Below are 14,157 nucleotides of genomic sequence, written 5' to 3'. Positions count from 1 at the left end.
CTATTTTTAAACTTACGAGACCGTTCCTAGTATTCCTAGTATACTCATTAAAAACGCTTCTACCAACATATGCAAGTATAAAATAAAATAGCGCAATTGTGATCGAAAATCACAGCTGGGTGGGACAAGGGCCAAACTGTTAAATGAATGAAAAATTTAAATTTTTAATTATCTTATTTTGAACTAGATTTGGAACTCAGATTTGCGTTGAAGGAAGTTTTTCTGTATTAAAGTCAACCTATAACTCAACTATCATAACTTGATACAAACTATAGGTTTCCACGAAACAGTAGATTCTCTTGCGCAACAACTTATCGTTTTTGCACAAAATGACTTGTTTCGCACGAAATTTCGCATCAATTTTATATCAATACTAAATCAGTTTTGCACGAAATTTACTTATTTATTTGAAATAAATCATTTTTTGCATGAAATTGCGCATTAATACAGAATCTAAGTCATAATTTTTGCATGCTTTTGTGCATGAAAACAAGGTCGAATTTTTTGCATGCAATTGGGCAATGCTCATGATAACGAAAAATTGAAATTGTTTTACAATATTGTGCATTCATTCATTCATTAATTAATTCATTTCCAGAAAGTATTTCTCTAAATTTAACGAAATTGCTCGAAATAACAAAATAGGCCAAAATAAGGAAATAGATCGAAATAATATAATAATAAAGCAGGAAACAACGAATATACTAAAAAACCAAAATTTTCTTCAGAATTTGCGCGAAATACCTTTTGCGCATCAATGCGAAATTATATCAAAATTTCGTGAGATTTTTACTCAAAACATGAGAAAATCTGATATAGATACTCCAAGATTATATAATACTATAAGAGTATATAGTGGGAAGGGAAGAGGATATTCAGTATATTGAGGAGATAGGATGCACTATATAGATATATTGTATGTATGCAGATCTATCCAAACAATTTAAATAGAATTCAACTCAAGGTCTAAAAGATGTGTATGAAAGGGGGGGGGATTTTGAAATTAAATTATCTTATTTCTCTCTTTAAGCATAAAATTTTAGATGTGAGATATGTAAACTTCAAGGTTGACCAAATATGAAATAGAAGATATGAAGAAAAGTATATTCTACATTGACAATACATTTTTATGAAACTAAATGTAAATTGCCTAAATATAAAGGATCAAATTGATCGAGTTTTTGCCACAAACTCAAATTTCTAATTCCTCTACACTCTAAGAAATGGAAAATTTTCCTTTAACTGTTGGAGCCAAGGTACTAATGCAAGGAAAGTTAATTGCGGTCGCGTATACTCTGCGTACATATTGAAACCAGTTCTCTCTGGGCGGACTTTGTAAACAAGAAAAGATGCATCAGTGTTAGTTTAGTATCCGGTTAGGTTAAAAGAATTTAATTTTGATAATTTTGAAAATTCACATAATAGTTTCTTATGACTAGAAGATTTCATAGATTATTTTTGTGAAAATGGATTCCATGTTAGGCTGTGATATCTGTCTTGTGTTTACTTTTCCGCCAGAAGACAGCAAACTGCACTACAAAAAATGCGCACACCTCTGAAATAACTTTCCTTGCATTAGTACCTTGGTTGGAGCAACGAAGCCAAATGCAACCTAAAGAAGTTAGAATAAGGGCAGTTTCAGGATTTAAGATGGGATGGGGGGGTAAAAACTTTATTTTCGGGCGAAGCGCGACAAAAAAAAATTTTACCTCCCCCCTATATTAATTTTAACCACCCCCCTATAATCATATAAAAAGAAATTCCCCCCTACCCCTCTTTTGCTAAAAAGTTCTATTTACCGCCCAGGCAAATTCTACAAAAAAAAATACAATTTCTTTATAGTATAGGGTAGGCAAATGTCTTAATAATCCATTTCTTTATCTAAAAACGATAGAAAAAAAATTATTGATTGAATTTTATACATCAACATCATACATATTATATTATTCTTGCTAATTTTTCTGGCAGGAGACTGCAAGTAGTTTCTAAGTTTATTTTTAGAGTTAAAAATAACCAAAAGAAGGCTGAAAGTAAATAAAAGAATTTTGTTCAAAATTTTTTTTTCATGTCACTTTGCCTTACTTAATATCAATAATATTTTCATGTACAATTTCTAAACTTCCCCTATTTTTTTCTAAATAATCCCTAGGGATTATTTAGGTCCATTGACCTCTCATTATTTCTGGATAAACTTGTTTAATATCTACAGAGGATATACGTACCTAAGACAAGGACTGATATCTATTCCACATTGGTGTCTGTAGTTTATCATCGTATCAAACCTCTGTACAGCTTGAGTGGTTCTAAATAAACTTTTCTTTCTTTCTAAAAATAAAACAAATCATAGGAAAATTGTCTTTGAAGTCAGAACTTGTGTGGTGTGATTAAGCATTGATAATCATCTAGCTTGCAACCCTACAGAGTAAATCTTTTTTCTCGATATCCCATGGTGGTCATTAATTAAGTATTTATTCTCAAATTTAAAAGTTCCCACAATGGATAACGAGATCAAAGGAGTAAAATTAACGATATACCACTCAAAAGTTCTGATCTCTAACTTTTCAGATTAAAAAAAACCTGATATCCCAAAGTTTAGCACCATCGGCCACTGCTACGGTTGCAAACAGATCATATCCCCTCTCTCCATATGATTCTCCTTAAACAATACTATAAAAAGACACAATAGAAATAAATATACTTTATTTATCGTTTATTTATATATTTATATATTTATCGTATTTTCTTCAAGATGAAATTTAATCACACTATCTACAAGGTTTGTCATATTCTTTCCTTCAATTTTATTTGAGGGAAGGTGTTTCGTTATTTCTAAGCGATCAAAAAATAATTGAACAATAAAATGCGGATGAAAATGTAAACTTTATATCATGGAAGTAAAACATAGAACAGAAGTATGTACTTTACTGTATTTTATGTACCGAAAGTTCCCTCAGATTGTACAATCTTATGTACAACTCTACTGTGTGCACTCTTGTACTCTCTAAACAAAAAATAAAACTAGAGAAAAGTTAGCTGTCTATTCTTATTAGTGTTCCATGCGCAAAAAGTTTTTATTAAATATATTTTAGGAAAGTTTGGCCAAATTTGGTTAAGATTGCTTTTAAAATAATAAAACGTGCATTTCTATGTTCATTTAAAAAAACAAGCCTTTGAGAAATTTCAAAACTATTGCTTTACAATATACATGCAGTCAGTTTGGAATTCTTAAAGTTTGAAATGCAAATTTTACAAATTATCTTGAGTCAATGTAATCGTAATAATTACTCATTTGATAAAAAAGTTCAATATTTGTAGTAAATAGAAGAAATGGATAAAAAAGTTCAATATTTGTAGTAAAAAGAAGAAATGGATAAAAAGGGTTTACCTGACAATTTTTAGCTGATTTAAATCCAGAATTCGTATTCCCTGGCAGGAATATCATTCTAGGAAAAACTAACTTCTCAAAACCTCCAAATATTCAAATAAAACGTATAATTAAGTTGTTCCCTTATTTTCTAGCTTTACCAATACAATCTACTGATTTTGAAAGCGCAGAGGAGAATAAGTAAACCTGAGATGTACATTAATATTATTATGTACTGTGGACAGCGTTTATATCAATACAATGACGACGACTTTTCTTTTTCCGTTTTAATTTCTAACAAGGTTCTTTTTAAATCACAAGTTCACAAGTTTCCATGTTTATATATGTATCCAAGATCGGTAGAAATAAAAGTCGTCTTTAATGTATTGATTTATATGACGTCAACTGTATAATGTAAGTCTATACTTAATGGTTTGATTTGACAATTATAATTAGAATGATTTCCTTGTCTGATGTTGCTAGGATTGATATGTAGGAATAGAACTGGTTTACACAGCTAGCTGAGCTGATCTGCTTACAATTCTCTAGTCCTAGTTTACCAGCCTATATAAATATATATATATATATACAAGGATTAAACTAGTTTACACAGCTAGCTGAGCTGATCTTCTAACAGATCCCTAGTCCTAGTTTACAGTTATGTAGCTGAACTGGCTTTTATGTTTCTATGTCTTCTTCCTTTAAACTATGTTTGTTAAAATGTGTATAATTACCAATTTAAAACTGCCCTTTTCCCCTTGCTTGCTTGGTAGACTTAGATTGTACACAAACACCTGAAAAAAGATAAAAATTTTAATTTAAAGGATAAATTTGCGAAGAATGATAGACTAAAAATAGTGACACAAAATTTGAATTCATAATCGATCAGCATGTAATTTATACAATTTACATGCTTTTGTAATTATCATTTATTTTTAGTTTACTTGTAATAATCATTTTTTTAATTTATTGGTAATAATTATTTATTTATAATCATTTGTTATAATTATTTATTTATAATCATTTGTTATAATCATTCCAAACGGTAACCATTAAACCTTTGACGGACCAAGTATGACAGATTTTTCCTTGTAATAGTTAAGCACTTTGTTAACAAGCTGTTTTATATTTAAGGAATAGTAATATTTACTTTCTAGAAGGAGGAGAATTTTTGAACATTTTTCCCATGTGACGTTGAGCTTACAATTTCACGGCTTTTTACACATCATTTCTGAGATACATACACTGAGGTCTCAGTCCTCAATGATCAGTCAAAGGTTAAAAAGTTATTTTTCTGTGTCTTTAAATGGAAAGTCACTTGAAATTACGGAAACAGTCTCTTTAAGTTTTGTTTGAACCTGGTTTCCAGCAGTTGTAAGAAGGAAGGAATCAAGATAGAAGAAGTTTATAGAACTTATACTATCTTTTATAATCGGACTCTCCTAATCCATCTCATTCATAAAACACCAAAAATAATCAGTTTATGAAAATTTGAATTTAAAAAAAGTAAATTTAAATTAACAATTAAAGAATTAGTGAATTTAAAAAGCAATCAAGTAAAAAGGAAACGGAGTTACGCTGTTTACACAAAGTATTTCACAAATGAATCAATTAAGCAACTAACCAATTATCAATTAATTTACTAAACAATGTAAACTAAAAATCGTAGTTTATGAATTAGTTTCCTTGTTAGTTTTCCTAAAATAACAAACAAAATATTATTAAAAATTATTTGAAAACATTGTTTAACGAATTTAACGAACTGATCGCAAAAAGATTAAAAAAAAGTAATAATTGTTTTTTTTGCATGAGGTTATATTCTTTTTTTTTTTACCAATTTTAATAGTTATTGGTTTATACTCATGTTATATCACAAAATCACGTTTAACTGTTTGATACATTCTCTTTAGCAGTTTACACTTACCTTAGTACTCCGTAATTAGCAGTTTACACTTACCTGAGTACTCCGTAATTTTCCTCGAAATATCCTCCACGTTTACTGTTTATATCCATTATAACTCTTCTAAATATATCCATTATAACTCTTCTAAATATATCCATTATAACTCTTCTAAATATATCCATTATAGCTCTTTTATATATATCCATTATATATATTTTCTATATATATTCACTATAACTCTTTTGAATATCCATTTAAACTCTTCTAAATATATCCATTTAAACTCTTCTAAATATATCCAGTATAACTCTTCTAAATATATCCATTATAACTCTTACAGATATATTCGTTTTAACTCTTCTAAATATATCCATTATATTTCTTCTAAATATATCCATTGTAACTCTTCTAAATACATCCATTATAACTCTTCTAAATATATCCATTATAACTCGTAAATATATCCATCATAAATCTTCTAAATATATCCATTAACTCTTCTAAATAAATCCATTTAAACTCTTCTAAATACATCCATTATAACTCTTCTAAATATATCCATCATAACCCTTACAGATATATCCGTTTTAACTCTTATAAATATATCAATTATAGTATTCTAAATATATCCATTATAACTCTTCTAAATATATCCATTATAAGTCATCTAAATATATATCCATTATATTTCTTCTAAACAGATATATCCATAATAACTTTTCTACAGGTATATTTTAAGGAACTGCTGAACAAATAAAAGACGACATCCCATAATTTAAAGAAATGCTTGGCAAAAAAATCTTTACCTGGATTTCCAATCCCATAATTTCATCATCATATCCTGTCCCCCACTCACCAACCAGTCTCCTGTCCTGATTCACAATTAAAAAATAAATATATTTTTAAAGCTTAGTTGTCTCCAGTTAGAACTAATTACTTTTCTAATAATCTAATTTTATAATCCAATTATATCTTTGTAAAATTCATGCAGTAGAGTGTCATATAAAAGCTGCTAGACCAAGAAGTCAGCGTATGAAATATCACCCATGAGCTTAAAATGATTTAAGGATTGGACAATTTGAGTTTGGTTCCAGTATTCAGTTTCTTTTATTTCTTGACTTCTGCGTTATTATTCGATCATGTTTAAACTGACCTGGAGAAATCGATATCATGAACAGGAGCTGTGTGTCCTACAAGCCTGTGTCCAACATCAGGTTGAACCTCAACAACCTTGTTTCCACCTCCAGCAGTTGGAGCACCAGCAACAGTTGTTAGATCAGAGTTCCCTGAATTAAAAGATATTTTATTTTGTATGTTGTATCCTGTATCCAGTGTTTTAAGAACTTAAACCTTGTTTCTTGTATCCTGTTTCATATCTGTAATTTAAACCATGTATCCTGTATCCTGTGCACACCTAGAACTTGTATTTTGTATCCTGTATCCTTTTTCATAGAGCTCGAACTGTGTTTCCAGTTTTTTTTTGTATCCTGAGATGGAATTTAAAGAATTTGAGCCGTGGTTTAAATCTGCCAAAACCCGGTTTAAATTAAGCGCCGGCTTAAGTCTTGAAACATTTGATACAATTTTAAGTGGAACCAACCATATTTAAGCCACTGTATCCTTACCTTACCTAGAACTTGAACTGTGAATACTGTATCCTGTATCGCGTTTCCCGTATCCAGTATCGTGTATCCTGTATCCTGTTTACTGTTTCCTACCTAGAACTTGAACTGTATATCCTGCTCCTGTGACAGCAATATTCTTCATTGAAACACACAACTTGGATACACTGGGCTCATCACTTAACCTAAATATCTTACAGTCAATAATAAGTTAAGACAAGAACAGAGAGGTCAGAAATGAAAGCGGTTCAATTTGTTCTAGTTTAAACTTATAAGAATGGACAAACTTTATGAAATATTATTATTATATGAAGTAAGTTCACACTTTCTGTGGTTTTTCAGTTTGGATTTATTTTTAAGGTGCATTTTAAATGACAACATTTCATGTCTAATCAACTAAGTTCATGAAATATCCAATTAGGTCTTTTGTGGTGATGTGAGGTCATGTGAGGTCATTTTAGGTAAAAACTTATTCTTACCTTATCTTTGTTTGTAGTTTAAGGGCAAACTCCTCCGTTGAAGAGTAGGAGTAAGAATCCCTTAACAAATATTTTCCTAAAACCAGCATGTACAGAATTGTGCAGTACTGTACAGTTAGTTAATTACAGCACAATAAATCAAGGTAAACATTAGTATTAATAACAACATTACCCAATGGAAAGTTTCAGAAAAAGAAATCAGACAGAAGGAATATTAGTTTAAGAAGAAAAAAGGATTTAGTTCGACCTTTCTAATAATTTTGTTGAAGGACTCCATCTACTCCCCTCACTTTCTATACTCCACTTACTCCGTCCTACTTCAACACTAAACAAAACCAAATTATAAAAACTTAAAACTTATTTTCAAATTATAGAAGATTCAATTACTTTGAATGATGATCTTCTGGGTTCTGTAAAGTTTTTTTCAAGTGGTTTTTAGGATTTTTTTTCTCTTTTATCAGGGTTTTCTGGATTTTTGATTTCACGTTCTTCTTAGTTAGGTTCTTAAGGGTAGTGTTCTCATTAACATCATTCTTGGATTTCTTGACCTCCTCCTTTGATTTGTTGACCTCGTTCTGGAACTCCTTACCCTTCTTCACCTCCTTGACCTCCTCATCCTCCTCGTCCTCCTCAACCTCCACTTCATCCTCCCCCTCTCCCCGACTAGGATTCCTTAATACAGGTTCACTTGATGTCCGCTCCGACATCTGAAATTTAAGAAAATATTTTTTTTCTTAAAAATATTTTAACTATACAAAATAAAAATTGTAAATCTTGTTTTGGGCCAATATTTGCTTAATGAAATGTGAAGAACAACAAATTTATACAATAGTAATGACTTTTATTTATTCCAGAGACAATTTTATGATAACACATGAAATAAAATGAACTTTTTGCGATTTTACATCAAGATTGCGATAGCAACTGAAAAGTCTTTTTGCGATTTTACATCAAGATTGCAATAGCAACTGAAAAGTCTTTTTGCGATTTTACATCAAGATTGCAATAGCAACGGAAAAGTCTTTTCCGATTTTACATCAAGATTGCAATAGCAACTGAAAAGTCTTTTTGCGATTTTACATCAAGATTGCAATAGCAACTGAAAAGTCTTTTTTTGGGAAACTATCTAACCCTTCATCTTTTACCTGAAATCTGAATAAAGATCTTGATTTCTCGATGAGACTGTCCGAGGCTGGCCGAGATATTTCTGATGAAAAAAAATTTTTAAGCAGAAAATAGAAAAAGCTCACATCTCTTCATTTTGTATTTTTCTGCCATGTTTTTTTAAAAGCTTATTACAGGGAGTGTTCAGTAAAAATCATTCACAAAGCTATTAAATCTTATAGGGTACCAGTACAAACGTCAGACCTACAAAACGTCAGACGGAACAAAGGTCGGACAGTACAAACGTTTGACTGGCGCAAACGTAGGACAGTACAAACGTCGAACTAGTAAATACGACAGACTGGCACATTTAACAGAAAAACGTCGGACTCGTAAAAAAAATCGGTTGATTAGACCATTGTTATAAGTTAAAACATACTTTTTAAGATAAAAATCAAAGATTAAAGCCAAATTCTAAAGTCTCATCTGTTGTGGGTACCACCGTAAAAACAAAAGAACAATTTTTAAATGATTTTAATTTTGTACTGGTCCGACATTTGCACTGTTCATCGTTTGTACCAGTCCGTCGTTTGTACTAATCCGACGTTTGTACTTGGACCTCTTATAATAGGCTTCAAAGTACAAATAAAGAAATATTGAATTCAAACAATTAAAAAAGTTACCTAAATCTGGATCCTGCATTCTGCAGCTAGCGTAGAACAGGGAGTTCTTCATTGGTCCGGGAGGAGCGGATTTATTTATTTTTGGTTCAAACATTTTAGATCGAGGCTCCTCCTTTCCATAACCAGAGGATTTTATATTCTAGATGAAACACTCTTTCAGACTTTTTTTTGGAAATAAAAAAAAATGTATTACCATTAATTTTAGACTTAATGAATTTTAGGGAGATAAATTGTAATATATTTATATATATGCATAAATATAAATTTATATATTGGTAAAAAATATAGTTTTTTAAATCAAAAATGGTTTGAAAAGCTTTCTTAGCGAATTAACACTTTTTAATCGAGTTTTTTCGTCCAGTAGTTTCATTCGCATATACACTATACAGGGTTACCCACAAAGGATGAGACTTATGAGAATGTATTTCTTTCGCCCTTTTTATTAAATTCATCGCCTTCACTGGTTTCTTTCATTGCCAAATCATGAACTTTAGCTCGTCCTTTGTTGGTAACTCTGTATGCAAAAGATTTATCGACAGCGTTTGTTTTAAAGCAAGATGCTGGTTAGTTTGAAAGAATTTAAAAGAGTGTTTCCTTAGTTTTAGTATCTGCAGATTGAGGGCTGCCCCCCTTGGTTCCTCTACTCCCTGGGTTTGGTTTGACCATCTTGTTATTGATATTGTTTATGTACGGCTTGTTGTACGAACCAGTTCTCAGGATGTGCTTGTACAATGGTATACGCCCTAATGTAAAAGCAAATGAAAAAATTGTTTTAGATTTGATCTTCTTTTTCTCAATTTTAACCTTTTTTGATAATTTCTAAGCTTTGCTTTTTCCAAGTGTGATGCTTATCTCTTAAGTCAAGAATGGAACCCTATTAATAATTACAATTAATTTTAATTGCGGTTTTACTGTAAAAATGCAATTCAGATATGTACAGGGAAGAAAACTATCAGAATCTATTAATGAAGAGTCATTTGAAATTACGTTTACATTCCCTTTCTCAGCCTTAACACGTCTTCTGTTGTCGTCATCCAATATCTTGATCGACGCCATTTTGATTTGATTATCAAGGTTGGAGAGAAATAATACTGTAAGGGTGTCTTTGTTTTGTTTAATTCTGGCCTGAACAGCCATACTGTTAAACGTCGAACTGTGCAATATTCTTGAGAACTCCAGGGTTTGCAGCATCTCTCCGGACCTAAAAATAAACACAAATATATAATTCTGAATTTCTTTTTTTTTTGTCAATGTGACCTTTTTTTTAACAATGAGGTTTATTAAAATATTAACCTATAAAAAAAAGAAAACTGTCCACTGTCCTCCTGTCCACCAAGAATGACAAAAAAATTGATACTGTCGTTTCTAAAGTCTTATCCCTTGTAGATACCCCTGTTCGTTAATTTAACTAGAAGTATACCTTAAATTTAGAATCCCAACGCCCAGGTTTGTGACGAAGACGACATTTTGTTTTGTATTCAATATTTCATCCACAACCTCACCTTTACTATAAAAGGAAACTTTTAGTTAATTGCAGTCGCAACATTTATTTCTGTAGACTTTCCCAGAATCAAGTAAATTAAAGCACGTTTGAATTTTAAGTTAAGTAGTTTAATTTATAGTTTTTATTCAACCCAAACCGAAATATATTTTCAATAAAATGTGGAACTAACATCTATTTTTTTATTCCATCCATTTGGTCCATCACGATCACCGAATTTTAATAATTCAGAAAGCTTTTCTTGGTTTTAAGTATGGTCGTCTGTTCTAACCTAAGTAGACTGGGTAAACCTTCTGATTGATGTTCTACACGCTGCAGAGGTAAAAGTTCAATGTCTAAAACATCACAGCCAATATTTTCTTCTTCTTCTCTTCCCCGTCTAGCAAATATAATTCACAATAAGTTTACAAAATGTGTATGAAATCATAGATTAATTAAAATAACAGATAGGACACTAAATATCCCACAATAACCCTGAGGCAGAAGCCCAGAGGTTTCGCGCAGTCGGCGTAGAACAAGCGCTCTCTGTATTATAATTCTACCCGAATGAGTGAAACTCCTCTGGGTTATTGTGAACGAGTTTCATCCAAATCTTGAAGAGGCGACATCTAGTGTCTTATGTGTGTTATTTTAATTAATATATGTATACAATCATGTATTTACCTTAATTCAACTTTTGTGATGAACTTTCTTCTTTTCTTGGTGAAAAAATAGAAATAAATTAATCCTCCGCAGTCTCCTAGAATTAATTTAAGATGTATTCAAGAAATTGGCTGAAAAAAAAAATATGTAAACCTAGTGATAAAATGTCGTCTTTGTACGCCAGACAGGTCAAAGGTTGACGGCCAGCCTTCAAACTCTCCACGGGTTTTCCAAAATCACTTTTTACCTAAATTAAGTAATCAATGCATATTGCACATGATAGACATGCTGCAGGGTGTTCCAACGAAAATGGTAATTATATTAAGTCACAAATCTTCTTTGATAATTTTATTGTAAATATATGATTTTATTTTTCACAACATCTGTCCAAAATAAATTGTGGCCATGTTTTTGAAGATCCTGTATTTATAAACATAACATGGGGTTTCTTTTTAAATTTTATATAAGTGATGCAAAAATATACCATAGACCATATTTTAAGGGCTCTGTCCTGTCCAACAGCACATAGCAAACCAATAGTAGGTAGAATAATAAAACGAGAAATATCACTAGATGTCTCTACTGTACCAATCATATGCACTTCCTTCAGGGACATCCGTATTCCTAATATGATTATAATTATTTAGAACATTTGAAACAATGTTTTCTAAATTTTTTTAGTTTTGAACAGACATGTATTTTAAATCAACATAACATGTTATTTAAAATAAAATTGACATTCCTTTTATTTTACTTTTTATCCAAAAAAGTAAATTCTTCTTTTTACCTGATTTCATATTGTAAGCCAAACAAATGATAGATATGGAATTTCCTGAACCTAATCCAAGTAGTCCTCTCTTGTCTCCCTGAAATAAAAAGAACATTAACTTACAAAAAAATGTCAATTATTTTATTTAGCATTTACATTAAACCATTTCAAACCTTTTTAAGAGTTAGCGCACATTCTGATATGTGTCCCATGTCCTTTGCTACGGTTATTCCAGCTTCTCTTTCTCCGTCCTCTTTATCCTTAATAATGCTTGGTCAAAAAGTCGTCTTCTTGAAACCATTTTCAAAAAACATTAAAATGTTGGTATTTGTGGTAAAATTACCTTTAACACAGCTAAATCCCAGAGAATAACTGTAGTTGAACTGCAGGTAACAAGGCTTAACTTAACATATTGTCATATTTTAACGTCGAATTAAAAAAAAGTTATTTAGAAATTTCCCCCCCCCCCCTCCCCAGCTCCTTCCCTTGCAATTTTCAGCGTATAAAAGAACGGATACTTAATAGACAAAGACCCCCCCTTCCAAAAAAAATCATGCAAACCTCTGTATCTGAAAACACTGCTGAAGTAACTGTATCCTCATGGCCCCTTGGAAAGAAAATCGTATTCAAGGAATGAAGATTTTGGATTCAAACTAAATTAAATGTGTGTGCGGTTGGTTTTCACAATGTTTCAATAATACTTTTTTTATTAGGTGATAAACGGAAGCCTTTTACCAGCAATTCAATTTAATATTTTGCAAGAAAAAGTTTAAAATAGCAAAAAAAAATTTTGTACTGATATCTGAAATTTAATTTAACAATTGATTTATGTGTGAAAAACGAAGATATAAAAAAAAATTTTTTTAAAATAATCAAAATGCCACCTGAGATATCTCGGAGATATTGACGGTAGACTCCATAGAGCTGGTAGGGTCGGAGAAGGACAAGTTAGGGCAAACAAACGACCCTGAAAATATCAAATATACGGTTTGCCTACTGATGGTTTTTAGGTACTTATTTAAACATTTAACGTATTTAAACTTGTATTAAACCCCACAAGAATCTGAGAAAATTTTAACACCCAAACATTTATTTTTGATATTTTCAAAATATTTGGTATTATAATGGTCCCTACATTCTTCTCATCTATTCATTGGTTCAGAATTCTGCTAAATTTGATGTTTGTTTTTTAATTCTGATATTTCTGGTTTGTTGCAAAAAAGTTTAGCTCATTATATGTTTCTAAATTCAATATCTGCTGCTGACATTAAACCACGAACAATAATAATAATGAAATAATATTCCTAGAAGGTTTTCTGGAATTTGCTATCTCAGCACGTTTGTAGATTGTTAAATGTTGATAACTATACTAAATATAGATCTATACAGAATTAATGTTTCCTAGCTCTGTTGCAGGGTGAGGAAAGAAAAAGGAACACTGCACCAAACATGGAATTTTGAAAATTTAAAGGACCCATATGTCAGAATCTCCATTTATAAATAATGACAAATGTGATAAAAGGAGTTTTGGCCAGGAGTAGATTATCAACAGGAACCATATTCTACATGTAGACTAGAACCAAGACAAAGAGAACCATATTCTACCTGTAGACTAGAACCAAGACAAAGAGAACCATATTCTACCTGTAGACTAGAACCAAGACAAAGAGAACCATATTCTACCTGTATACTAGAACCAAGACAAAGAGAACCATATTCTACCTGTAGACTAGAACCTAGACAAAGAGAACCATATTCTACCTGTAGACTAGAACCAAGAGCTAAGCAAGGTGAGCGTCCTGTAGGTCCTGCTGTTAGAGGATGAAGATCAATCACATCCTTCATCCTATCTATAGATATCTGATAGAGTTTAAAGATAAGAAACATCTTTTTAATACTAGTTGCTTGCCTGATTCACAACTGTACCCTTTACACCAGGACCATAATCTCAAAACTATCCCAATTTTTATTTCTATAAAGTTCCGTCTTTGACTTTGCTGAATAAATCTATAACTTTATTGAAGAATCCACAATTTAATCAGGCATGTCTTTAATTTTAGGATCACATAAAATAACGTTATCTGTCCCTG

At 31.1% G+C, this 14,157-nt stretch overlaps 2 protein-coding genes across 2 annotated transcripts; both read right to left on the bottom strand.

The window, feature by feature from the left end:
• Positions 1-5,034: 5,034 nt before the first annotated feature.
• Positions 5,035-9,289, bottom strand: LOC111708827 (uncharacterized). Its single transcript, XM_023482324.1, has 10 exons — positions 9,156-9,289; positions 8,514-8,575; positions 7,756-8,075; positions 7,616-7,693; positions 7,369-7,428; positions 6,986-7,074; positions 6,421-6,553; positions 6,074-6,139; positions 5,322-5,387; positions 5,035-5,062 (listed from the first exon to the last, which is right to left on the bottom strand). Exons 1-10 carry the CDS (start codon positions 9,247-9,249, stop codon positions 5,035-5,037), a joined length of 996 nt encoding a protein of 331 aa, XP_023338092.1. The 5' UTR covers positions 9,250-9,289.
• Positions 9,290-10,081: 792 nt separating this feature from the next.
• On the bottom strand, positions 10,082-13,912 carry LOC111708826 (uncharacterized). The gene is made up of 13 exons (XM_023482323.1): positions 13,829-13,912; positions 12,952-13,034; positions 12,629-12,674; positions 12,411-12,470; positions 12,241-12,327; positions 12,086-12,164; positions 11,783-11,922; positions 11,452-11,545; positions 11,320-11,395; positions 10,928-11,035; positions 10,576-10,662; positions 10,149-10,356; positions 10,082-10,114 (listed from the first exon to the last, which is right to left on the bottom strand). Exons 1-13 carry the CDS (start codon positions 13,910-13,912, stop codon positions 10,082-10,084), a joined length of 1,185 nt encoding a protein of 394 aa, XP_023338091.1.
• Between the last annotated feature and the right edge of the window lie 245 nt (positions 13,913-14,157).

Source organism: Eurytemora carolleeae, unplaced genomic scaffold, assembly GCF_000591075.1.
Source record: "Eurytemora carolleeae unplaced genomic scaffold, Eaff_2.0 scaffold845, whole genome shotgun sequence".
In the NCBI taxonomy this organism is placed as follows: Eukaryota; Metazoa; Arthropoda; class Copepoda; order Calanoida; family Temoridae; genus Eurytemora; species Eurytemora carolleeae.
This window is presented reverse-complemented; position numbering and strand designations above follow the sequence as displayed.